This window comes from Vanacampus margaritifer, chromosome 13, assembly GCF_051991255.1.
Source record: "Vanacampus margaritifer isolate UIUO_Vmar chromosome 13, RoL_Vmar_1.0, whole genome shotgun sequence".
NCBI classification, from domain to species: Eukaryota; Metazoa; Chordata; class Actinopteri; order Syngnathiformes; family Syngnathidae; genus Vanacampus; species Vanacampus margaritifer.
Window position 1 is genome coordinate 6022085 of NC_135444.1, and position 27671 is coordinate 6049755.

Sequence of the window (27671 nt, forward strand, 5' to 3'; positions counted from 1 at the left end):
TATTTCAGACCATTTCTTACCCGATTTCTACGTTAATAATTTGTATTATTTATGCAAGTACATTTCTTAAGGATAAATCTGAGGGTTTTGTAAGTCATAATCATAAAAATGTAGAAAAAGCTGTAAGAAAAGAGCCATGCTTCCAACTGGACAATCTTTATTGCGTATTAAATATGCAGTTAAAGAAAGTGTAATGATTCTAACATGAATATTTCTTTGCATGCTTTTTAAAGTTGTGTTTTCATTTGTAGACTTGAGATGCAGTTTATTCAGTCGTTGTATGTCAAGTTTAAACATGTACTCTGTATTCCAACAGGTCAAGCATTTCCTTCGCGAGGAATCCATGGAAGACGCATCGCTAGATGAAACTCCCACAGAGAAATCCTGAGTCAGTCTTCTTTTTTGCTTTCTTCTATCTTTTAATTTTGATCAGTCTATGATGAAGTAGTAATGTGCTTTTTGAAAAATACAATTAAAGGTTTTCAACCAGTCCAACGTGAAGGCTCCTTGAAGCTTTCTGTGGTCATCAGAGTGTTTTGGGGCAATTGATGAGGTTGTTGTTCTGAGCAGATGGGTTCTCTCTCGGAGGAGTGACAACGGGCCGGTCACCGTCCATCCTAATATTGTAGGATTTAGCTGCAAGACACAAATGCATTCATTGTTTTTTGGTTCTGTCACTGGGAAATTCCTGTAACTTTTGGAATGTGGCATACAGCTGTTTAAACAAAGTTAAAACATTCTTATTCACATAAAATCCTTATAAACTATATTTGCACTGTAATGGAACTTTGACTGCGGTCAGAAAACTTTTTAAACACCCACTCCTTCTGGCACACCCAAACACACAGCCATTTTCTAGACTTCTCACAAATGAGTTTAAAATGTGGTGTGGTTTTGTTTTGTTTTTTGGGGGGGACGCTCAACTGTTACTTACTTCTAGAGAAGACATAGTATTTGTAGCCCTCTGGTTCCCTGTAACTGGGGACAGAAACAGCCGATGTGACAGTGGTGGGGAATCCTCGCCAGGCCGTCCGGATATTGACTGTCGGTCCCAAAAGTGAAACTGGAAACATATTAGCTTTGTCAAAAACAACTCGTTAACATTTCAGTCCTAAGGTTCTCGTAAATGGTGCTCAGGCCCGTTCCCATGTGTTAAATCTCACAGGACCAGGTTGTCCCTCTGTTTGAGAGGCATGACTCATTTTCCAGAAAGCTGTGTTGAAACTCAAAAGTGACCTGTGTGAGTTCACCGAGTGTTATTGTTCTGCTCGCGCCCGCTGTGACATTTACCACACAATTTCAGTCAAAACAGCCTGAAATCCACTCCCTAGCCATAACATTAGGTGCACCTTCCTGATCTAATGCAAGAGAAATTATTCCTTTACCAAAATGCAGAGATTTGGTTGATACGGTCAGATATGTTAACTGAACATATCCTGAAAAGAAAGCCCCATGGTAAATTATACATTCATAAAGTGTGATAAAAAACTTTTTTAAAAATTGTTGGGGTGACAAATCCTAAATGAAGTGTAATTTGGCCACTGCATTTCTATCAAAACTTCTCCCCTGTTCAGAGTTGTGTAGTTGTTGTTCCTACCTGCTTGTCGCATCACTCGATTACGGACTGTGTAAATAGCAAAACTGGGTTTCCTGTTACATGAGGGACTGCTGCCAAACTGATAGGAATATTTCTGCACCAATCCACCTGGAAGAATCAACAGTTATCAGTTTGGACAGTGTGTCAAAATGCAATATTTAGGTAATAATTGACATGTGGGTCACCTGTCTTGAAGAAATATACAGATTCTCTCCTCCTCCGGTACTGGGGCACAGACAGAGCAGCTGTGATGCGACCTTGAAGTCCGTCAAAGCCCGTCTCAACGACCTTTGGATATCCCGGGTCCAAATTATTGTTCTCAAATCTCCAGTACTGGTTTCCCTGCAAGCCAAACGAAACTCGCATATAATAATGCATCCAGGTGTGTGTGTGTGTTTTATTTTAAGATGATTGCGACAAAGTCACACAAATTACCTTGAAAATGTATGTTTTCCCCTGACAATTGCAACGAGTGAACACAGTGTCAATGGGGGATGGGACGCCCCACGCTTGTGTGATCTCACGGGCTGGACCTGGCACCCTGTTTCGGTCCAAAAACCAATAGTAGTGCCCTGTAGAGAACATGAACACCTATTAGACTGCATGAGAGAAATATGTACATATTCAAGAATATATGTTGTCTTAACTTATTCTACTGTTGATTAGAATGCTATCTTTATTATGCTAGGCTCTCAAATGATCTTGAAAATTGTCAAGGATATGAATCATTGGAAAATGTAATTCACAAATCTTCACCTACTATTTAGCTAAATGACACCCATTTATCAAAGTGTAGTTTAATGGCTAATATTACACAACAAAAGATTTGCCTTTATGACTATGCAAGTGGTGATGCAATAATATTAATGTCATGGCTTGAGATGCGAGTGTCCCATTGTCACAATAAATTATATTTTCATAACCACAGTGACTTAACATGTACTTTTTTATGTTTTTCTCATTAAAAATAATTTCTGGCACCAACCTCTGAAAGCCGCTATTGTTCCGTTCCTCAGGGTGGTGACTGCATTGGCAGGACGCCCGTTGCACAAGTTTGTGTCATTGCTGTCATCTGGAAATAAAGACATCTTTAATAAAAACATCACTGTGGGGGAAATGAAAATAAATATTGTAACCACAACTTAATCTGAAGGTGGGTGGGTTATTTACTTTTCATTTTTTTCCCTGTAGTAGTTTTAACTGTTAACTCCACTCAATGTGGGAAACCAAAAATGCTTATAACACTCAATTGTGTACTTAATGGAAAAATTAAGCAATCAGATCTTCAGCCTAAATTAAAAAATATATTGTGGCGAAGGTCATGGGTAATATCACACCTCTGGCAATCCCTCTGGTAATATTTGAACTTCAACTAGAAAATATGTAATTCATTACAATTCCCAGAGTTTCTTTTGTAGAATGTTGTGCTGATATTCAAAGCAAGTGTTTACCTGCTTGGTATTCTCTGGAGCTATCCACAGTCAGCACTGCATCAACTGGCTTAGTCTCAGGTTTGAAAGCGGGTTTATCCACAGAAACTGTTATCAGTGGACCGGAAGGGTTTGGCTTATCCTGAGGTTTGGTAGTGGTTTCAGGTGATTCAGGACTGGTGGGTTTCTGGGTTTCTGTTACTGGAGCGGTGGAAGGTTCTGCCTGGGTAACTTCATCTGTAGAATCACTTTGCGACGCATCTGTGAGCAAAGGATTAACTGTCGTCGTGTCGTCGAGGTCCGATCCTACCGGAGAAACACTAGCGGGGGAATTCTTAAGGTCTGGCGGAGAGGAAGGGTGGCCTGTTGTAACAACTGAAGTGGTTGTGATTGATTGTGGGACTGTTGTCAAATCAGTGAGGATAGGTGCCTCAGAGCTTTCTGCATCTGTGTAGGAATCTTGTGTTGGGTGTTGGGGTGGTGAAGTTGTGGCCGACTCTTGTGAGCGCTCTGAAGGTGTGGATGACTCTTGTGTGGGCTCTGATGGCAATGCAGGTGTAGATGACACTTGTGAGGGTTCTGGTGGTGGTACAGAAGATGTGGAAGACTCTTGTGAGGGCTCTGATGGTGGTACTGAAGATGTGGAAGACTCTTGTGAAGGTTCTTGTGGTACTGAAGATGTGGAAGACTCTGAAGGTTCTTGTGGTGGTACTGAAGATGTGGAAGACTCTGAAGGTTCTTGTGGTGGTACTGAAGATGTGGAAGACTCTTGTGAAGGTACTGAAGATGTGAAAGACTCTGAAGGTTCTTGTGGTGGTACTGAAGATGTGGAAGACTCTGAAGGTTCTTGTGGTGGTACTGAAGATATGGAAGACTCTGAAGGTTCTTGTGGTGGTACTGAAGATGTAGAAGACTCTTGTGAAGGTACTGAAGATGTGAAAGACTCTGAAGGTTCTTGTGGTGGTACTGAAGATGTGGAAGACTCTTGTGAGGGTTCTGATGTTACTACTGAAGATGTGGAAGACTCTTGTGAGGGTTCTGATGGTAGTACTGAAGATGTGGAAGACTCTTGTGAGGGTTCTGGTGGTGGTACTGAAGATGTGGAATACTCTGAGGGTTCTGGTGGTGGTACTGAAGATGTGGAAGACTCTTGTGGGGCTAAGGTTGTGGACAGCTCATTTGTGGGTTCTGAAGTTGCAGCTACGTTAGGAACTGCAGTGGAAAATGAGGGTGTGCCATCTTCAGTCTGAGAATCTGTCTGTGCCCGGGATGCTGTCTCCTGCATTGTAGTGACCACTGTAGGAGAAGGTTCTGAAGTCGGACTGGGTTGGTTGGAAACTTGTTCAGCTTTCGTGGTGACTTGTGAAGATGTTGTCTCTGAGTCAGGTAAAACAGTCAAAACAGCGGATTGATCAGAATGACTTTTCTATTGTGAGGGTATTTACATTGGTAGAGTGGTACCCCCTTATATGTAAACTTTCAATGGTTCACCCATGTCTAATATCCAAATCCATCTCGTCTACCCCTTTAAAGATCAAAATAAACCTCAAGTTACAACCCGTCCTACCGGAATCTTTACACACCTGCTCTCTCAGTGGAGGTGACTCCATCAGCCATGGTTGAAAAGTTGACCTCATCTTCTGAAGGTGTTGTCGCCAATGGAACTGTCTCTGTCCTCGCCTGTGGAGCGTCTGTGATCACGGTGGCTTGAGTGGAGACCGCATCCAGTGGCTCAGCTTCAGATGGCCCATACCCACTAATGCTCTCTGGCGTCTGACTTTCCTCTGGATCTGCAGTGTCGGAATGGTCATCACTGGGAATGGTCTCTGTGGGAGTAGCTATATCCACAAGGTTGTAGTGTAAAAATACAGCTACAATGTCAGTTTCATGAGAGATTACAAGTGAAAGATGTCATTTGTTTCTTATAGCTCACCATCATTGGCATCATCTTGTGGAAACGATGTTGGACTCACGAGCAGAACGTCGTTATTATCTGTCATGGGAAAATATAAAACAAATGATGTCTGCACGCCTACACATGAATGATTACTTTCAAAATAATGTACAGTCATACTAAAAAACACTCACAGGCCAGTATATCTATGGGAGCAAAACATGGAGGAACATAAGGGCTTGATTCACTCTTCTTAGAAGTCTTTTATAAGATGATGGGAATATGTCTGTGGGAAATTTGAGTGATTCATCCAGAACACCATGTGAGTGAGAGTTTGTGGTCGACGCCATCCCTGATTAGATGATTCCCAGTTATTAGATAATAAGGTATGTTCCAATAATTTTGGCCATGTAGCCTAGTCCTGCCGTCTTTTGATTTTTCTTTCTTGGGCGCCCATTAGCCTCCCACACACTATGTCAGCACTGCTCTCTTGTGTTACTGTTGGCCACTCAAGCATGTGCTTCTTGGCTTTCGGCATGGTCACCAAACCACAGCAATACAACTACAATCACTCACAAACATTGTTTTGATAATTGGGTCTTGCTCATATTAAAAACAGATGCGCTCAAGTATATTTTGGAGGACCTTGGATCCATCCACCCGTCAATCCACTGTCTGTGGTTCTTATCTTCAAATGGATCATAAGTCAACTAGAATTTTTCCTCTGGTCCATCTATCCTAGTTGACTTTTGGAGAGAGGTTAGAATATACGCCAGTCAAACAAACATAGGGAAACATGAATGTTTCTGTGGATGTGTGAGGAAGACAGAGTACTCGAGGAAAACCCAAACAAAAGAAAAACCTACTAGAATAGTTACCTTCATCGTTTGCCCCACTGAGTGCCACAGATGGCTGTTCTGCTTCATTTACAGTTTCCTCTGTAGGAATATTGATGAATAAATATTAGTGGAATCATTGTTGCCAGTCCTATAAATCATTTACATAGCACATATAGTATATGTTTTGTTAAAATCAAGCCTTTTGTCAAGGTAAATATACCTTTGGGGGTTTTATCATCTAAATTATCACATGAACTACTCGTCCCTGGTGCTGATGCATTGGATGCTCCATTGTTTTCCTCTGTGGCAATTGTTAAGACAGAAAATAGCATCAACCAAATGTGTTGGTGTAGATTCCTGCATGCATTGCATGCTGCATGCGTGTTATCATGCAGGGCTACTTTTGTACTGCACTACAATTTCTACCATTTGTGCCTCTCCTACTTTGCGTTGTTCGTGCAAGTTAATTATTCAAGTCATTCATTTGACTAATGCATTGTATTTTCTGCTGTGTCTTTGTATCAGAAGCACTACACTGATCATGCTCAATATGCCGGACAAAGCTTGCCTTCTGCATCACAGTGGATCTTGTAATCAGGGCAACACTGCTTGAATTTAACACAACCAGAGTCACAGCTACACAGTTGGCCTCTCTTGAATGATTCCCCACATCGACCTCGACAGGAGTTCTCTGTGGCAGATAAATGCAATATGACACACCTGCAAAGTCAGCTACAGCTAATAGTACATATACAGCAAGATTTTTATTCTTGAGAAACATTAGGGCAATATCGGACACTTTGGGGTCAGGAATGGTAAATGGTCTTTCACTTGTATAGTGCTTTTCCACCTGTTAAGGCCCTCAAAGCACTTCACTACTGATGGTGCAGCATCAGGAGCAACTGGGGGTTCAGTGCCTTACCCAAGGACACTTCAACATTGGCACAACAGTGGTGGATCGAACCCACAACCTCTGGGTTGGGAGATGACCAATCTACCACTGAACCATTCCACCCCCAAAGGGATGGGCAACTGGTGGCCCAGGGGCCACATTAAAAGTTGGTCCTTTGATTAATTTCACCCACCAAAATGTTTTTAATGAATTTTATTCCTGCAAACAAAACAAAAAACACTGATGACATTCAATATGTGTTTTCCTGAAGCACGAAGGGAAACGGGTGAAAAAAATCCAGGGGGGAAAAAACGGGAACATTTCAAAGGGAAAATATATTGCGTAAAAAAAGAGAAAATAATCTACGAATATGCAAATCCGTAGGTGCTGAATTGCTAATATTCAAGTCTACTTTTAAGTTGCAATATTAACATTCACCACTAGATGGCAGACACCAGATCTTATACTGCCCTATACTACAATGTGAGTAGCCGACCTAATGATTTTTGATGATGATTTTGAATTTGTAATGATATGCAGAACAAACACAATACCTGAATAATATTACGATTTTGAGAGTTGATTTTTGTGAAAAAAATGCACAAAATAAATTCTTGCACTTAACTCATTCACTGCCATTGACAGCTATAGACATCAAAAATTCATTTGAACTATTTTTATTAGTTTCACATTTTTTTCCCACTTTTGTTGGCAAGAGTATGAAAACATAGAAAAAAAAATTATTGTACATTTAGAACAGATATAAAATTTGTGATTAATCGTGAGTTAACTATTGAAGTCATGCGATTAATTACAATTAAAAAATTTAATTGTCTGACGCCCCTAATTTTTTAATATTTTCTTTTTTGTTTAATTACTTAATTATTTAAACTCAAGATTAATCACAAATTTTATATCTATTCTATATGTACAATACATTTTTTTCTAGGTTTTCATACTCTTGTTAACAAGAGCGGAAAAAATGTGAAACTAATAGAAATAGTTCAAATGAATTTTTGACGTCTATAACCGTCAATGGCAGTGAATAAGTTAATATTGGTTTCTTGTTCAACAGTTGTGTCGTCCTTGAATAGACATTTTTATGTAAGAGAGAGCCCTGCACTGGGAAAAAAATAATGTGTGTGGGGTCAATTTTTTGGTTCCTTAAACCCCTATGTTGTTGGGTTAGGAGAGTGAATCTTTTATACATTGTGAAATGTTATCAAAAATGAAGAGCACATTTTTCGCACATATGCTTGTATTTTGTCCTACTCCATATCTAAAATAGCATTTAGGAAGTGCATGGTCCTAAGTCAGCCCCCCAATAGTAATGATAGAAAATTGTAGCATCCTCCAGAATTTAAGTTTCCCATCCCAATAAAACATACATTTTAGAATGTTGAAATATTTTTTCTGGCTGTACTTTATAAATGGCAGTGAGAGTAAATCTGCATGTATGTACTATACTTTACATTGTTTAAAGCTTATAAATGAACGATTGCTTCTTCTGTTCAACACTGAGGGTTTTATTAAATATCCACCTACTTTACCTTTCAGTGAAACTATTATTGCGAGTTCAACATTACTCAAGTAAAACGTGAAATACAGTATTCACTCACTTGTGGTGCATTGAGATTCAAAGTCGAGGCAACATTCGCCGTAGGCCACGCAGTTATAATCACATTGGCACATGTAACCTCGGTAGTACTGGTTACCACATCTTCCCCTGCAACTGTCTGTTTCTGATAAGAGAGCATTGAATTACAGGAAAACTCAGTGTAGAAGAGATGACACACAGAGGACCTGTCTGGTAAATAATTGCCACAATAGTAAACATAAATGAGTACAATAAACACACGTCATTATTTGTTTACTCACAGCATGCAGCTAAAAGCATTATATAAGCATTATACTCACTTTGACTGAGAATTGGACTCAAGGCACAAACCAGCAGAATAAGTGAACACAAAGGAGTCGGAGACATTCTTTTGTATACCTGAAAGTAAGCACATTAAATGATGAAATATTTTTTTCTTTCTTTTTTTAGGAGCATAAATGACAAAAATATGCTACCAAGCATAAGGCTCTATGTAAATCCTGCTTAACTTTGGACTTCTGCTGCTTTTAAAGGCTGAGAGAGGCCGGCAAACTTGGTCATATTTGGCAGACCCGGTCTGTCGTCGAAATGACCTCACACGCCGCAGGGAGGGTCTATCGTTCATTTCCTCACAAACACCTGGAAGTACGCCGACACATCTGTGCCAGGCAGACTTCTGAAAACATCAACTTTAGTAATGTGCCACACATATAGTGAATCCAGAAAATTCACAGCACTTCACTCTTTCCACATTTGTTATATGTTACAGCCTCATCCCAAAATGAAATAGATTCATTTTTTAAATCTGAATTTGACACACAACAGCCCAAGTTTTATGAAAGTATTCACAGCCTTTGCCAAGAAACTAAAAATTGAGCTCGAGAACCCAATAGTTACTCAGTCAGAGCATTAGCAACCCTCTGTGGAGAGAGGAGAACCATTCCAGAAGGACAACCATCTCTGTAGCACTCAACCAGACCTGTATGGTATTGGTAAGTGGCCAGACGAAGCCACTCCTAACTAAACGGCACAAGACAGCCTTCCTGGAGTTTGCCAAAAGACACCTGAAGAAAGAAAAAAAAATCTCTGGTCTGATGAGACAGATTAAATTCTCTGGCGTGAATGCCAGGCATCATGTTTGGAGGAAACCAGGCGCCACGCATCACCTGACCAATACCATTGCTACAGTGAAGCTCCCCATCCATCATGATGGAACACGAGAGGTGCTTCATCATAAGTGTTATAGGGAGCAGGGGAGCTACTCAGCTATTCAAGTGAGTTTTTTCGCCAAGAATGCTTCTAACATCCATCCATCCATTTTCTTAAGTTTAGATAAAAGACCTAAAGAATAACATTCTTATTAAGTTATTTTATGGATACAATTCTGAACTGTACATGGAACTTAATCTGCCAATTTATTGGAATGGAAAACATGACCTGACTCTGTTTTTAAGTTGTCATAATTATAAAATCATGTCTTCCGACTCTTTCCCTCTCCCCCAAAGATCGCATTATGGATTTTATCCGAGTCCTGCGGCTTTCTCTCACATTTACAAAAAATAAAGACTTTAAATTGTCCCATAGGTGTGCATGTGAGCGTGAACTGTAAAATGTCAGTGTTCACTGTAAATTTCTGTGGAACTGAATGTACACAATGGGGTACATGATCTAAAGTTGGTCGTTTTTGAAGTAGTGTGTAATTATGTAAAAGCTGAGCCTGATTAAAAAGTAATTATCTAGCGTGTGACCACAAGAGAGCGCACTGGACCCACTTTTAAACTTTTTCCACCCTCCATATGTGAGGAATATAATGAGTGGAATTAATGAAAAATTTATAATGGTTTGAATTTCGACTTTTATATTTTTGTGTATATCGTATATCTTAACTTACTGTCACAATATTAATTGCAATTAGCAACAAACAAGTTGGTTTGGTTCTATGGTTTTAATAAACATACAAACAAAGAAAACACAAAACACACTACAAGTTTAAAATATAAATTGTAGTAAAAAAAAAAAACAAGAATAGGAAGAAGAAAATAGTTCATACGTTCAAAAGGGGTAGGAGGAAGTTCAAAACTTATCTAGTCCTACCCCTTATTCGTTTTATGTTATTTTATCAACATGTTATCATTTTATCAACAAAACGAATAAGGGATAGGACTAGATAAGTTTTGAACTTCCTCCTACCCCTTTTGAACATATAAACTCTTTTCTTTCTTCCAATTATTTTTCTTTTTTACTTCAATTTATATTTTAAACTTGTAATGTGTTTTGTGTTTTCTTTGTTTATATGTTTAATAAAACCATAAAACCAAACCAACTTGTTTGTTGCTAATTGCAATTGATATTGTGACAGTAAGTTAAGAATTCATTGGGCATAATTGCCTCACAATATACACAAAAATATAAAAGTCGATTCCAATCCATTATAAATTCTTCATTAATTCCACTCATTATATTACTCACGTATGGCGGGTGGAAAAAGTTTAAAAGTGGGTCCAGTGCGCTCTCTTGTGGCCACACGCTAGATAACTACTTTTTATCAGGCTCGGCTTTTACATAATTATACACTACTTCAAAAACAACCAACTTTACATCATGTACCCCATTGTGTACATTCAGTTCCACAGAAATGTACAGTGAACACTGGCATTTTACAGGGTGTGCATATTTGGAGTGCACACTAAAGAGTCAGACGTAAACCCCACCCAGAATCTTTACGTGTAACTTTTGTTGTTGACACGCACTTAATACACACATATTTGATTCGATTTTTAAGCACACAGCTTACCTATTCAAATTTGATTTGATTTGAATACTATAATCAAAGGTGCCACAACATAGGTCCAGTTGACTGACAGGCCTATATGATGATAAAGCACCCAGCATTAGGCCCTATTAACTTGTTAATATTTATAGGCTTGTTGTCATGTTTAATTCATAATGTTTTTTCCTCGAGTTTTAAATGTCCTATTTTGATGGTGGTCGTTGAACGCACCTAATACTAATACAAAATCGAAGCCAGTGTTTTGTTAGTGACTACTAGTGTAGTCAACCAAAAAAAGCTTGTATTATTTCCCTCACGTTCATTGTTGTATGTTACGAACGACGGCATATTATACAGTGGCAATATATATATATATATATATATATATATATATATATATATATATATATATATATATATATATATATATATATACGTGGCTTTAATACGCCGTCGTAGAAACGGACTTCTGGCAGTGGGGGGGGGGGGGGGGGGGGGATAAGATAGATAGAGCAGCTCAGGATAAGATACAAGTGACTCAAAAGAGTGAAACCCCTGCATTGCTCTCAACTAGGAACTTTACCTCCAAAGACCACTTTTTTCGACAACAGATAGAACAACGGAAAATGAATTTAGATTTTAGGCTTCAATAACGCATGCAGGTCCTCCATTCTGCGCCAAATGATTATGGAGCAGGTTACATTGACTGAATTGTCACAAAAGGTGAGAAACAAAAGTCTGTTTGAAGTGGAGAAGTCCAACTTGTTTGACTCCCTCAGACCCGCCACCAACATCATGGGGGATGTCTAAACCAGTGCCGGCCAGCCCGATGATCACAAAGAAACAGATAATGAAAGGGATAAAGAGGTTGAGCAGCAAAGAGGAACAGGGGAGGAAAAAGAAAGGGAGATTGAATACCACCGAGGAGACGGAGATAAAAAGGACAATGAAGTGCAAGTGATATTGTCACAGACAAGAATTTCTAAACCACTTATGTACATCGCCAATTTATTACATTTCAAACTGCAAAAATTATCCCAATCTACAAAGCTGGGGGAAAAAATATAAGTTCACAAATTAAAGGCCTGTCTCCCTTCTACCACAATTGTCCAAAATTCTTGAAAAACTTTTCAATAACAGATTAGATAAATTCATAGAAAAACATAAAATACTTTCTGATAGTCAGTAGATTTAGAAAAAACAGGTCAACTGCATAGATAAAAAGAAACTGACAATAGGACTTTTCATCGATCAACAAAAATCTTTTGATTCTATAAACCATGATATATTGATCAGTAAATTTGAGTGTTATTGTATTAGGGATACAGCCTTGAATTGGATCAGAAGTTATTTACAAGAAAGAAACCGTTTGTAATGTTGGGGGAATTTAGATCAAAATGTTTGGACATGATATGTGGTGTCCCCCAGGGGTCAGTGTTGGAGCCAAAACTGTTTATATTGGATATTAAGGATTTATACAATGTGTCTCATTTACTGAAATTTGTGTTATTTGCAGATGACACTATTCTGGTTTCTGGTGAGAAAATGCATCTTATTTTGGATACAATTACCTTCGAGTTTAAGAAAGTAAAAACATGGCTTAATAAATACAAGTTTAAATACATTTAAACAAGACGAAATTAGTTGTTTGGTAATGTTAAAATAGGTAACTGCGCAAGATTGCAAATTGAAGGTGTAGATATAGAAAGAGTAAATGAGATTAAATTCCTGGGGGTAATTGTTGATCATAAAATCTGCTGGAAACCACACATTAAATATATTGGATCCAAACTTTCTAAAAGCATCTCTATTCTGGCAAAAGTCAAACATTTTCTCAATCAGAAATCATCACACATTCTGTACTGCTCTCTAGTTTTAACACATTTAAATTATTGTTCAAAAGTTTGGGGAAACACAAGACATCATTACAACCTCTGTTTCTGTTGCAAAAAAAGAGCTATAAGAGCAGTCCATAATGTATTATATCTCCACCACACCAATACACTGTTTTTACAATCTAAAACTGTAAAAATGTTATGGAATTTAATACTGTACAATTGGTGTATAAAGCTAGACATAATTTACTGCCGGGCAATATTGAAAATATGTTTTCAGAGTAGACATAGACCAGTTCAAAAGGAAATATAAAATCAATATTTTTGAAAAGTAGAGGGAAGAGGTAGTGATTGTCAATGAAAAGTAACATTGGTTGTTGTTGTTCTTATTATTGTATTATTATTAGTATTGTTGTTATTGATAAGAAAATTATATATATATATATATTTAAAGTCACACAAGCATCGCACACGGGTCGAAGACAAAGAAAAGATGAACAAAGAACAGTCGATAGGGGAATGGTTAAAGAATTGCTTATTCAAGAAAAAAATACAATAAAAATGAATCCTCATTTGAGTGAAAACTGTAACCCTACTGTATTCCTTTCTTGGAGCTAAAATGTGGCTCTATACAGGTGCATCATTTCCCCTGGGATGAGTACAAGCAATTTACAGTATTATTAATTCACAGTCTCCAGTGCATTTGAAAGTACTGTGTAAGGTTCAGCAAGTAGATGACAAGTGTGGCATTCTAATAAATTAATTTACATGAAAATCCATCCATCTATTTTCTATAGCATTTGGGCATCATAAAAGGATCACGGGTGAGTTAGCCTTGGGCAAGAGCCGATGTTCTAGTTGCTAGTCAATCACAAGGTACAGTCAGTCACATTCACGTGTGCGGGCTATTTCGTTGTCCATGTACCAAGTCCATGTGCTAGTATGTTATTTGTCCTCACTTTTGTCTTACTAACCAGCTGTAAGACAAAAGAGGCAGTCATACTGCCTCTGCCTCAGTCATGTCTTCCTGAAAGCATGTGAGCGTAGTGTGATCTGGGTGCACATTAATTCAATACATTAAAGTAAAGTCAAGTCAAGTTTATTTATATAGCCCTTAATCACACAAGAGTCTCAAAGGGCTTCACATGCCCACAGTTGACAAATATCAACGACACCCCCTAATGGGCTAATCGAACCACACACAAAAAGCAACAACAACAGGCAAAAAATGAGAAACCTTGAAAAGGGACCGCAAATGTGCTAATCCCCCTTCCAGGATGATCAGGCTGCAATGGATGAGATAGATCATCATTATTTCAGCATTAATAATTTCTGACATGTGGCGTGCTGCGATATTTTTCTAAAAGTTGAAATGGAGGTGTTGGCTAAATGAGGAGGATTTTAGTGATGTTGATGTAGTTGGTGTCATCATCCAGGTGGGGGTCAAATAGCATTTATCAATGCGAGTACAGCGTGTGGAGTGAAATTGTAAAATTCACAGACTTTAGCTCACTTAGTACAGTGGCAATATATTTGAAGTTACTGCAAAAAAGCCACTATCTAGCAAATTACTTATTAAAGCTATCTACTTGTAGTTTCTTCGATTATACTTTTTTTGGGCGGTCCTGGTCTCATACGAATTAATTAACCAATAAGATGCTGATATTCACTCTTAAACACGCCTCTATACGGTTGCTATGCCTACTTGACGGTTCTCTCTGAGTGACGGGCTAGGTAGCCAATCGTCGTCGTGCAGGGGGTGAGCGGCAGTGCACACTGGAAAGCGTCGCTCTTTTCTACTACAACAACCATACGGCTGAGTGTTACCTACGAGACTGTCGGATGGAGGCTGTTGACACACTGGGGCAGGACTATGCCATATAAACGTTTCCGGAGAAGTCTACACAGGTAATACCACCCTTTATTCCAATTTTCGGTCTCTTCAAACACAGTTTATAACATTTTATTTGTGAAAGCGTCGTGCATTTTGGTCATGTATGGCTGTGGCAGCACTCTAGTTGACGCCGTTGTTTGACACAAGCTAACCCAGATGTACTGTACTGTAGTTCACCTGAATAAACTCGAGTATTAGTTTACAAAATATATAGGACCACAGTTTAAAGTTTTATTTAACGTAACAGAGAAGCATGTATTTTTTGTTGAGGTATACAGATATTTGAATTGTCTGGGTGTTGTAGCAATTAGATAAAATTAATGCAATTTTCTACTTTAAGTCAGTATCGAATGCCCCCCCCCCCCACACACACACACGCTTACTTTTATAGATGACGAAGATCTCATGATGTAAATTCCTAAATTTGCACAGTTGATAAATACTTTTCATGCTAGTGGCAGTGTTACTAAAACTACTACTATATTTATTTTCTCTTCTATGATGTATTGTGATTCGTTAATGTACTTCGACGGGTGTCATCCATGGCATTGGACAAATAGTTTTATTTCAGTGAGATTTTTGTCACTCTTGAACAAATTGATACTTGCAAATGCTACTCAAAAGGTTATAAACTCAGTATTGGGTTTCTGGGCTGGCTGCATGTGATGTATTGTGATTCGTTATTTACTTCGACGGGTGTCATCCATGGCATTGGACAAATAGTTTTATTTTTAGTGAGATGTTTTGTCACTCTTGAACAAATTGATACTTGCAAATGCTACTCAAAAGGTTATAAACTCAGTATTGGGTTTCTGGGCTGGCTGCATGGGCAGCGGGGCCCCAAAAGGTTTGTTGGTCTCCAGTGGATATCCAGCCGTAATTCATGGTTTGATAGATGTTCCAATCCGTTTATATTATTTTTTGAAATGTAATACTCAAATAACATATTGATTCAGAAAAGCCTGCGTCTTTATCTGTTAATCCCAATCCCCAAAAACAGTGTACAATGCAAAGCCTGGTGGGAAGTCACATTCCTATAAATGTTTACATGTCATTTTCAATACAAATATGAAAGCATATAGTTAAGGTGATGTTAGTTTGATTTTTAGGATTTACATTAAGACCAGCATCTCCAAATCCGAGACCGAGGTCCTCAGTCGGAAAAGGGTGGAGTCACTCTTCGGGTCGGGGATGAGATCCTGCCCCAAGTGGAGGAGTTCAAGTATCTTGGGGTCTTGTTCGCAAGTGAGGGCAGAATGGAGTGGGAGATCGACAGGCGGATCGGTGCAGCGTCTGATGCGGACTCCGTATCGGTCCGTTGTGGTGAAGGTGCTGAGTTGAAAGGTGAAGCTCTCGATTTACTGGTCGAGCTACGTTCCTACCCTCACCTGTGGTCACGAGCTGTGGGTCGGATACAAGCGGCCGAAATGAGTTTCCTCCGCAGGGTGTCTGGGCTCTCCCTTAGAGATAGGGTGAGAAGCTTGGTCATCTGAGAGGGACTCAGAGTTGAGCCGCCGCTCCTCCGCGTTGAGAGGAACCAGTTGAGGTGGCTAGGGCATCTGGTTGGGATGCCTTCGAGACGCCTCCCTGGAGAGGTGTTCTGGGCATGCCCCACCGGCGGGAGGCCCCACGACCCGACCCCGGATAAGCGGTAGATAATGGATGGATAGATTTACATTAAGATAAGACAGCATTTCATGGGATTCACAATGATACTTTTTCCTCCCACTGTACTTCGCCAGCAACTTCTATTCCTACCTTTTTACGATCTGAATCAGAGTAGATTGCTTGACGTATCTGGTGCAGCTGTCTATATGAACGGTTGAAAATAGTAGCTGTGACACCAAGCTACTAACTAATAACACAGCCAGTGGCAAGAAAGTGGCAAGCGGAAAAAATAAAGAGAAATAATGACTGAGGAGTACTGTGATGCGGGGAGAAAACGAGGACATGTCAAATAGAAATTTCCTCCAGTACTGCACGCAGCCAATTGTGTTTGCACAACATCAGCAGCACTTGGAGGAAAATGAAAGGAGCAGGTGAATACTTAGATCTCCCTCTTTTAGGTTTAGATTTGGGTGGACTAGCCTATTGACATTTGACACCTGCTGAATTGTTCTAACTGTGCACATGGTTAGTGTAAGAGCTATGCATAGTAGATTGACCTTACTCGATGAATTTAGGACTGTTTTTTTTTTATCTAGGGCTGGGCGATATGGCCCAAAAATAAAATCTAGATTTTTTATTTTTTGCAGTCATTCAGGACGATTGTGATTTTAATCGATTTTAATCGAATAAACCCAAGAAACATTTATTTAAAGGTTTCATGTATTCAAAAATGGTTCCTGTGTAAAATGTTCAGACAACAATAATGTACACAGATTCTAAATTAGTTTTAACATAAACTTAACCTACATAGTTTGTACTTCAATGCCACAATTAAGTGTTGGTAGCTACTGTAAACATGTCTTGTAAACCACCCATCCAGCATTGGGCAAAATTACAACTCATAAAAACATTTGGATGCAACACAACATAAGAACAGCAGCTTTTAATAATCCAGAAGACAAAATTAGATTTCACGATTTAGCAAATTTTCAACGATTTGATTTTTAAAATGAAGATGTATCGAATTAATTCGATTTATTGCCCAGCCCTACTTTAATCTAGTATATTTCCAATTGTCGTTGTGTGGCATCCCTCAAATGTGTAGTCATGCAGGTTGGTGTACACAGTCATGTTAAGAAATACTGTTTCTTCATGAAAGATGACTATGAGCTGTGCTTGAGGGTGTGACTGTGTCCAGCCAAGGTGCCTCCCCTCCACAGATGGAAGGGTCCTCGGGCAGACTGGTTCTGGCTCTTGTTTCTGGGTTAGTAGTTCATTTGCTGCCTCATTGAGTCCAGTGAGCAACTCAAATTAAAAAATAAATAAATAAGTAAAAGGCAGCAATATGGATCTCGAGTTAAGTAGTAATTGTCTTAAGGGCATTATTTTTTGTAAATATTTATTGTGTATTTCGGCAAGGGATAGATTTGTTATTTGTGTGTTGATTTTTAATCATTCAGAATTTACATTCCTTAATGTTCATAAACAAAGCATTGGATCTATTTTGTAGTTGCAATGTCTTGGTGCACTGAAATCATAACAACCACAAAGTGCAACTAATTCAGGCCCATCTAGTTGGCTGCCTATTTATGGGCTGCCTTACTAAACACTTGCTGGGTGATATGGCCCAAAATTCATATCACTGTATCAATTGTATTCATTCATAGTAAGTATCCTGATATCAAATTAAGGGTAACATACTTTTAATTAATAATAATTCAATAAGTGAAATTAATAATTTTTTAATAGGTTAATAAAATACTCCATTAGACTAGAGCAACTAAATTGATCAAATAAACAGCAAATAGCACATTAATTAGATTAACATTACTGTGCTAATCTCAAATCAGAATTAAATGTTTGCAGTGCACTCTCTTGTGCAAAATAATGCAAACAAAAAATGCAGCCAATATTTTAAATGAAAACAGTGTACAACTGGCTTTCATTGTACTTTTCTATAATTCATTCAAAGTACTTTGTCTATGCATTGATTAACCTCCGTTCAATGAGTGTTTTCTACTTCTTGAATCGCTCTCCTTTGATTTCCTGTCATCTCCGGGTGTCAACTGTAATCATCCATCCAGACATTTTCCGAATCGCTTATTTCTCATTCAGTATCACAGATATTTCAGGCAAAAGACACACAAAAAAATGTGAGTCATTAAATTAATGTCTAGTATAAACATGGTATTAATTTACTGAAAGGTTGTGTGGACCTCCTTGTTAGATTGTGAAGAGTATTTTCAGTGGCACACTAATGTATTCTCATGCAGCTGCTCATGCAAGCAATGCCTGCCTGGCACATGGTCACAGACTGCAGTAGTGCTGCATTGACAAAACTACATTCAGGGCCAGGCTAGGACAATGGCCAGTCTGCCTGGCCTATGTTGATCACGTTGATTTTCCCCATAGGTCCTCTCTTAGTAAAAGCCGAATCCCCCCCCCCCCCCTTTTTATACCAGTTTAATGGCTTTTCTTTACTGTGCTGAATTTTGCCTTGTCATTAAATACAGGTAATAATGTTTGATTTGCCTTTATGTGTAAAGCATTGCCGTGTTGCCAGTACTGCGTTCACCAGGAAAATGCACTTATTAATGCACTTAATAATAACAACATTCTCTTTTTCTCAGTCAATGAAAGCAGGTTAATCTGTAAAATAAATACCGGTATATGCATGAAATACTGTAATGGAGAACATTTTCATACCATCCAAATTCGGTTAACAAATAAATGTATAATGTTGGTAGCAGCACATTAATTAGGCACTCTAAGCATGAATATACACCAACCTCATGGATGAACTAAGGTTTACGGCACATCTGATTGAGGTTTATCGTTAATATGTGTAGATATGATTGATTTATCCTTTCCCCCCTGTTTTTTAGCGTCATTGTAATGGCAGCTTATTAATACAATAAAATTTAAATCATGCTGTCTATCCTAAAGAAAGGGAAAAGGGCTGTCTAAAATTGATAAACTTGTGAAAAATTTTTGTTTACCATTGTTAGTATTTACAAGATCTATTTGCATGATAAACATTAGCATATTGTCTCTTAGCTGTTTCCATGCAGAGTGCAAATTGTGTCACAATTGTTTTCCCATAACGAGATTAGGCACTCTAGACTCAATATTTAGTATTCTTAAGATGATCAAGTGTCTCTCTGTCATTATTGTTGTAGTTTGTGTTTTGATCATTTTAAGACCTTAGATACTTATTTTACAGGAGGCACCACTAACTGGAGTAACTTATGCAATTTTGTTAAGCCTAAATAGAACATAAAAAACCCTAGCATAGCAGCTTTTTGTGTCACATGAACAATAATAAGGAAGCCCTTCACGGTTAATAACAATCTGCTAGGTACATTTAATTAACTTTGCACATTGATGGTATTCAAAAGAGAAACGCGCTGTGAGCCATACAGAAAGTAATATTTTCTTAAAGGCTTAAATAATACAGTATAAAAACAGTAAATATTAAACAATCATTGAGAATTATTGTATTATATTATGACAATACAGGGCCACCAATAGCCTTAATGTAGGACCGTGGGTGGGGAGGATAGATGGATGCAAGGATATGGATGGCTGGATACAATAGATAGGCTGTTTATGTGAATGCAGGAGTAGTAGAAACACAAATTATTGGACCTTACTAATAACACACCACTCAAAAAGATAGACAGAAGTTGTGTGTATCTTTCCAATAAAAAAATGATTGATACAAGGATAGTACATTTGAAAATGTAACGATTTAGTTCAGTTGACTTAAAACCAATTTTCCAATTCAAATAGTTTTTTGTACATCCATGATCATTTGATTGATTAATTTAATTATTTTTGTTCGCTGCAACTTACAACACTGATTTGTTCGTAAGTGAACCAAAAAAGGAGAGTACACCTCATGCTACCTAACATAGCGCTAGGGGCTAAATTGAGTGACAAATGGGAGCATTATCAAACAAACCAGACGTCAGTTGTCTCATACTTCCTCATGGCTATGTTTCAAGGCGACACACTCAATGAACTGCAATTCCCCAACAACTGTTCATACCTCTGTGTGCCGTATGGATGGAGTACAGCTGCCACAGCTATTCCATTCTTGTGGAACGGTTGCCTCCCTGCGCAGTCCATCACACACTCACTCAGGGTTCGAACTCACAGTGTCACCAGGTCACTGGCCTGGAAGAGGAGTGCGCTGACTGTTGAACTAAAAGCCCAGACTGCCAACTCAGCGGCCAGCAAAAGTCTTTACCCTCTTTGAAGGTTCATAGGTGTGAGATTGTACTAAAATGGCATCTGTTCCACTCGTATGCATGTTAGAAAATTGTAGCTCACTGAGAAATAAGGCTTGACACGCTACGGTCCCCTCTCCATGCTTTACCAACCTGAATGACAGATGAGTCAATGCTTGATGAAGGTTTCCACTTAACTGTAATTAGTAGTGTTTAATTATCTTGGGCAGCAAGGGAGAATGCAAAATCCTCAACGAAAGGAGACAGCATACTGTCAGGTTAGAAGCTCCGGGCTTATCAATAAAAACAAAGTCACTGAACCAATGTGACTGTCAAGACTTCAGAAAAAAAATTAAAGAACTGGAACACCCCCCCCCCCCAAACACCCCCCCCTCCCTTGCCAGAGTCCACCCACCCAAGTAGATTTCAAATCTGTCTTTCCGACAGACTGCAAGTTACTCTATGCTCAGCAATGCCATTGTAATGAATGAACCCAAGTTTGCTCTTGCTCTTGTGTAGGATGAGCCTGCTCTATAGCACCAGAGAGTAACACCTGTTCAACCTCATTGCAATATTAACCTACAGAGGGAGACCATGTAAATGATCAGAATGTGAATTTGTTTTAACCATCTCTTTGTTTGAGACATCTGCGAGTACCCGGGGTTCTGAGAGAGGGTGAAATAAAACATGTTCACATTGAGATGAAAAGATGCCACGTGTGTTTTGTGTTGTAATTTGGTTGGCTGCTTGTGTTTTCCAGGGTGTGAGGATTTTATTCATTCTACCATCTGTCCTAGACTTGATTTTTTTCATGGTGGCAATCTGTGTAGTGGTAGACAGTCCAAGTTTGCCAATGCGCTGTCAACAAAAAATAGTTTGGAATGTCTCCATCTGAAGGGGTTTGTGTGACCCTGTGATTCTAGGACCTAGTCATGAGGGGCATTATGCAATATAGTTTCTCAATAATTGCAGTGCCTTTTTGGACATCATCTGCTACCTCTTGCATCACCAGGGACAAACTTGTCATCCAAAAATTGCAGTAGCTATGCATATGCTCCAGCATTTTTCACCTCATTTTCGGCTGTTTCATCATCAGCAGGATCATACAAAATACTGTCTTTGAGATTTTGATGATCCAAAAATGTCTCTCACAATTAATAGTTTTGGAGTTTACTCCAGCAGCTACTCGTTTCAATCGTCCGGTGACTGAATTTGGAGCACCTCTTGGCAGAGTAATACTACGAAGCATTAGTATTGTGTTCAACTATTTCCAGAAAAAAAAAGATAATACAGTATATTGCCATAATGTCAGAGGAATAACAACACAACCTGCTAAGTCAATTTCTGAAGAACAACTTTATTACAAAGCAAAAAATAATCAAAGGAACCCTGTTTAATACGGTAGCAACACAATATAACTATTTGAGCGCACAGAACTTGTAATATTCAAACATCAAACTTCTTTGTGATGATTCCGTTTACTGTGTCACTGAATACACAGACTAGTACAAAGCGCATGTTGAATACTGCAGGTAAGTGGCTGTGCTGTTCTCGTGTATAAATTCACTGTACACAGTGTCATTATTTGTAGGTTTGTCTTGCCCGTGCGCTCGGTGTAAAAACGGATGCATCTTAATTTTCGTGCCAGAACAAGTCTAATTTAGTAAATTTACAGTGTTTGGGACAGCGTTGCCTGTCGCTGGGCATTCGGTTGGATGAAGCTGGTGTGCGAATCTGACAATTTGGTTAATGAAAGTGAATTGCGCTCGGCGTAAAAAAAAGGATGCATGATTAGGGTGTAACTCCACCCATGCGCACAGTTAGACTGTGCTTTGCGCAGGTGGAATATTTTTTTTTGTTCCAATTCAATCAGGTAGATGACAAAAGTTTGAACCACACAAGTATAGTAACTACCCACTTATGAGTCACCTCCTTGGTGGGTCTTTCTCTTCCACCATGCCTCCAATTACTCCTGCTCTCAGCCTTTTTCCTTCACTCCCAGTCATCCTTTGAGATTTTCTTCTGAAGTCTTTTATAAATCTGTTATTCCCCACTCCCCAGGAGCCTCCTTCCTACACTAAACAGGTCTCTCTCGTGTGTTTTCAAGAAGATATTGTTATCCTAAGCCTTGTTTTTTTTCTTGGTCAGATCGCAGCTTTTATGACACAGGAAAGCACTGCTGTTCACAGTGCTGCAAATGGAGAAAAAGCAAGAGTAATTGATATCTCTTACCACAAACTATGATTCCAGAACAGTCTAATTTTGAAACTCATCTTACAACTATGTGTGTATATACATGTGGAGGAGACGCTCCTGCAACTTTCATAAGAACTTGGTCTAAACTTAGCTTCTCCCCAATATACAAAGATGTTAAGGCAAGCTGTATCACTTGAACGTAGTTCCTTCATGTGAGTTGCTACTTCTTTATGAGCCAGGGCTATGGTGCCATCTTGTAGCATTTTAGTGTTATAGAAAGTGAACAAAGCACATAAATAGATGACTTTTTCAGTGAATACTAAAATGAGGTAAGTTCCACAGGAAAAAAACAAACGGTGAATAATGAACGTTGACTAGGTGGGGGTTTCACTGTATTGCACTTGATTGTCAGATGTCTAATATGAAGGAATTAAAGAACTGTGAAAACATGGACTAAAGTCCTAACAAATATATATCATTTACGCTTCCATTACAGAGCATGGTGACTGTTGAGTGACAATGGCTTCCTTTCAGAACAACTTCTGGGTAAGTGTCTCAATAATTAGGCTACAATGATCCAAATACACACAATTTAATTTTTAAGGCAATAGAGCTACTCAATTCATTGTATATTTTTGCAGTTTTATTGTATTTGGCTTCTGTAGTGTGGTTGTCTGTTTAGTGCTTCATAATTTTAATTTCTGCCCTGTTATTGAGCAAGAAATTGTGATTTGGTTTATTTTCCCAAACAAACTTATTGTATAAAGGGTTTACCCTTTAAACCCAACATGTCATAGTAATGAAATATGTAAAATTAGGTTTTAGCGCCGGTGGTGGGCAAACTTGGTCCTCAAGGGCCGGAGTCCTGCAGGTTTTGGAGGGTTCCCTCTTCCAACACTAGCTGATTCTAATCAACAGGATCGTTATCAGGCTTATGCAAAGCTTGCTGATGAGCTGATCATATACCAGCTGTATTGGAGAAGGGAAACGTTCAGAACCTGCAGGACTTCGACCCTCGAGGACCGAATTTGCTCATCACTGTTTTAGCGAGTGCAGACCTACATTTAAGTATAACTTCAAGATCAAAGATTTGTGTGCTGTGTGCTATGATATCTGTTTCTTTGTAATCATTATAAACCCTAGCCTGATGTTTAGTAGATTTTGCTCATAAAATTATTCTCAATCTGACTTTAATGTACATTAATATTGGATTTTTCTTTTGAGATTATTTTAATTGCTTTACATGCCATAACATGTCATATCAGTGCTTCTCAATAATTTTTACAACCCACCCCACCACAAAAAAATACTTTTTTTTTCGTGCCCCCCAACACTCCGCCGCAACTATATACTATTGTCTGTAATGCCATGAGTACACATCTGCAGAGGAGCTAATACTCCCCACTCAATTAAGCTAATTTCTATTTTATTTATAAAGCACTTTAAAACAACTATTGCTGTATACAAAGTGTTGTAAATTGAGTACAAATCAGTCATGCAATAAAGACAGGTTAAACAAAATAAAAAATAAATGAATCACTATCATAAGTAAGTAATAATAATCTACTAATCTAACCCACTACTGATGTGCAATTACACTTTATTCTACTGAGACATAAAAAAATATATTTAAAAAAATTCCCTATGGTCACAGGCGCCCCACATGGCCCGCCCTACTATTTCAGAAGGACTGTGGCTATATTAATGTTTGCAGGTGTACCTGGAAGTTTCAAATGGGGATCTCTTGTTATCGCTCAATTCACACTGACTGCGGAACGGACGCCGCAAGGAATAGAAAGCATTTGAGTCTGTGTGTCAATTCACACCAGCTGCATTACGGTGTGTATGCGGTGCAGATCAGATGCTGAGCTACGAAAAGTTTCCGCAAGCTTTCTATTTTTTCTGGATTCCGCATGCGGATTTTCATGAAGCTGAAAAAATTACACGAGCCAGACAGGATCAGGCATCGGCATCAAGATAGATCTGGTATATTTCAAAATAAAACCGTTTACAAACTCTTTTTTGGGGGGAGGGAAGTTAGCTTACTATATAACATGACATGAGTCGGACATTTAAAAGACGAAAAAATTAGCTCAGAATAAATGAAACATGACAAAATAACACTATTTAATTTTTTTTTTTTACTTATCCATGGTAGAAGAGCCATGGTAGAAGTCCCAGAAATAATGTCCAAAAAGCATATCGATATAACGACAGACAAGCGTGGCTATTGTTTAACAGTAGCGCTCTTAACACGGACACGTACAGCTCACGCAATGCACTCACACATTGCATACTGTGCGGATGCCTTACGGAAAACAGTCCGCGTCCGCTCCGCAATCAGTGTGAAATGGGCGTTACCCCCCATCATTTGGTGATCTGATAACAACACAAAAAAACAAACAAAAAAAAGGTAGTTTCAGAAGTAGAACTGGCCAACCTTTGCATTAATATGCAACCAAAAAGTAAATTATAGGTCTATAGATCATGTCTTGGGAGTTTGATTTATTAGAGAGCAAGCAGACGTGTCAGGGACTCGATGCTTAGCCATCTTTAAGCCCTTATCCCACTGGGTTGCGAGCGTTGCCAAACGTTGCGAAAATTGTTTCGCCAGAGTTCGACAGGGTCCGGAATTGGTCTGAATATGTCGCATTTGTGTTCGGAGTTATTCGTAGTTGTCGCCATTATCGCAAAGAAATTTTGAACATGTTCACAATTACCTCGCGAATCAATTTTTTTTCACCAAGATGCGCATTTACTCCTAATCCCGTCAATTTGTCATAAATGTGTTGGCAAAGCTCTTTCCGATGTCCCATTCATAAATTCACTCTGATGCCCATATACTATGGTGAGAGAGTGTTTGTTTTCAGGCTGAGCGCGATCTGTTTGGAGATGTGCGGCTGTGCCTGTTGAAATCATATTTCAAAAAATTAAAAACAAAAGGCTAGTTTGGAGACATACATTGAACATATTTTCTAGTTTGTATTTCATATGTTCCAATTGCTCAATGTGCCCCCGCCCATCACGGGTAGCGCTGACAGTCAAGCAGGGTGATATTCCTCCAAAACGCATGCAGATGTTGCCCCGTGGGTTTATATAGGCTCTATCAATGGCATCTGACTCCCTGAAAAAAAAAAAAAGTTTAAGCTGATTAAGTGTCAAAATGATGACATACCATGTACACTGTCATATTGGACATTTTTGGTGCAGCGCGTCATCTCTATAGGTGGTGCGCGCAACGGCCCTGTTCGTTTTGGATTCATTTCCTGGACTGACAATGGCGTCATCAAGTATTGGCAACATTTCGATAACACTCATACCCACTCAGGTTTCATATATTCATATAGTCACAGGTGACACGCAGCAACCAATCCGTTTTGGTGGCATTATGAATGAAAACATAACGTCAAAAAAACAAAACAAAAAAACTTGACTGATTGTCACCAAAATTTATGAGTATGCCTACAAGTGCAGACATGTGATAATCATAGTCTGGAAATATTAGAACGGAACTTGCAACATTTTTGATAATATTAGAAAGCTTTCATTATTTTTATTATTATTATTATTATTATTATTATTATTATTATTACATATTAACACATGTCTGCACATGTACTCATAAATTTGAGGGACAATCATTCATGGTTTTCATTCACAATGCCACCTTAAGTGCTGGTTGCGCATAATTGGCTGTGTCGTAATCCCGCTGCAGTCACGTCTACAAATCTCTTTTCCCCCTTTCTTTCGCCAATGAAGAATATAACTTGATTGAGTGATATCTAAATTATGACAATATACTTGACGACGCCATGACTCATTTATATAGCACAATAAGTCTTAAATAAACAGTTGTTGCTTGCACGCAAACGCGTCGCGGCGATGACTGACTAGACATAAATGTCCAATTACATCCTCTAATAAAAAGGAAACGAAAAATTATCATTTGAATCTGTTTTGTGGGTCAATTTGACTCAAGTTTTAGGTTAATTCACAAGTCTCAAATGTCGCCTTTACATTGCAAACACATTGCAGATATGTAGCAAAATGACAGAAACGCCAACCTCATATTTAGCAAATTCAACATTCGCAGTGTTCGCAGTTCAGTGGGATAGGGGCTTAAGTTTTTTTTGTCATTTTAAATATTGAATACAGTAAACCACAGTGACTGTAAGGATTCCAGTTATAGACGTGGGAATGTGCGCTATGGCAAAGAGTTTTCCTCAGGTTTCATGTTCTAATTAATTACCACTGAGAGCAGTTAGACTCTAACTAACGCTAACTGTTAGAGTTTGATCCTCAGGGACTAATTCAATACATGCTCACACACAGGAGTGCTCACACATGCACACAATAATGATTAAGAAGATTGTGTATAGACATTTTGTTTGCACTCGCCTATAAAAATTCTCCATACTCCTTTGCATGATGCTTCTTCAGATGCTTTATCAAGTTTGTTGTGTTAAAATGTTCAATTTTGCTACCGCCCCTCAACACACTCATTTTACGAGCATTGCACTCAGCTGTTTTGTTTTTCTCATCCTTTAACACAAAGTAACTCCACACAACAGACATAGCTACTGTAGGCTTCTGCTCACGTGACGAAAACACAGGCACGTTGCAACCGTGGCGATGGTCCGTGTTTACAGCATGATGCGCAAAGTGACATGGATTATGGAATGGCCCGCATTGGTTATAATGAAAAACTATTCAATCGGGATTTAACTATTTTGGCCTGGATCGGACTCGGATTAAGTCATCCCTAATTGATTATAATTAATTATAATAATTATAATAATAATTAATTATAATAATTATAATAATAATTAATTATACTTCATTGAGTGCCATTTAAGTTTTTTGTTACACCAAATTGAGTGAAAATGA

General features: G+C 38.5%; 3 protein-coding genes across 9 annotated transcripts in view; 2 read left to right on the forward strand and 1 right to left on the reverse strand.

The window, feature by feature from the left end:
* The window catches only part of tprb (translocated promoter region b, nuclear basket protein), a 31444-nt gene extending 30949 nt beyond the window's left edge, over nt 1-495 (forward strand). For all 5 annotated transcript variants that reach the window (XM_077583442.1, XM_077583447.1, XM_077583443.1 and 2 more), the window contains one exon: nt 317-495. In XM_077583442.1, coding sequence (XP_077439568.1) covers nt 317-366 — 50 coding nt within the window. In that variant the 3' untranslated portion in view covers nt 367-495. The remainder of the gene's footprint in view (nt 1-316) is intronic.
* On the reverse strand, nt 141-8766 carry prg4b (proteoglycan 4b). Of its 3 annotated transcripts, XM_077583449.1 has the most exons (13): nt 8570-8766; nt 8272-8394; nt 6329-6451; nt 5800-5859; nt 4961-5020; nt 4611-4865; nt 3049-4404; nt 2583-2669; nt 2033-2169; nt 1783-1939; nt 1598-1705; nt 935-1063; nt 141-636 (listed from the first exon to the last, which is right to left on the reverse strand). In XM_077583449.1, the coding sequence occupies exons 1-13, from the start codon at nt 8634-8636 to the stop codon at nt 527-529; spliced, it is 2772 nt and encodes a 923-aa protein (XP_077439575.1). In that variant the 5' UTR covers nt 8637-8766; the 3' UTR covers nt 141-526. The 3 variants fall into 3 exon arrangements, with proteins under 3 accessions (XP_077439575.1, XP_077439576.1, XP_077439577.1); XM_077583450.1 differs by lacking the exon at nt 6329-6451 and having other exon boundaries at nt 8570-8764; XM_077583451.1 differs by lacking the exons at nt 5800-5859; nt 6329-6451 and having other exon boundaries at nt 8570-8764.
* A 5866-nt stretch (nt 8767-14632) lies between these two features.
* The window catches only part of fcho1 (FCH and mu domain containing endocytic adaptor 1), a 34433-nt gene continuing 21394 nt past the window's right edge, over nt 14633-27671 (forward strand). The window contains exons 1-2 of the mRNA XM_077583942.1: nt 14633-14762; nt 23281-23330. Of these exons, the coding sequence (XP_077440068.1) occupies nt 23304-23330 (27 nt within the window). The 5' untranslated portion in view covers nt 14633-14762; nt 23281-23303. The remainder of the gene's footprint in view (nt 14763-23280; nt 23331-27671) is intronic.

Excerpts from the sequence above, each read along its gene's own strand:
- prg4b (XM_077583449.1), bottom strand. The coding sequence starts at position 8,636 with ATGTCTCCGACTCCTTTGTGTTCACTTATTCTGCTGGTTTGTGCCTTG. Across the intron at positions 8,395-8,569 it reads GAGTCCAATTCTCAGTCAAA|AAACAGACAGTTGCAGGGGA; the intron begins GTGAGTATAATG and ends CTCTCTTATCAG. Across the intron at positions 1,706-1,782 it reads TGTATATTTCTTCAAGACAG|GTGGATTGGTGCAGAAATAT; the intron begins GTGACCCACATG and ends TGATTCTTCCAG.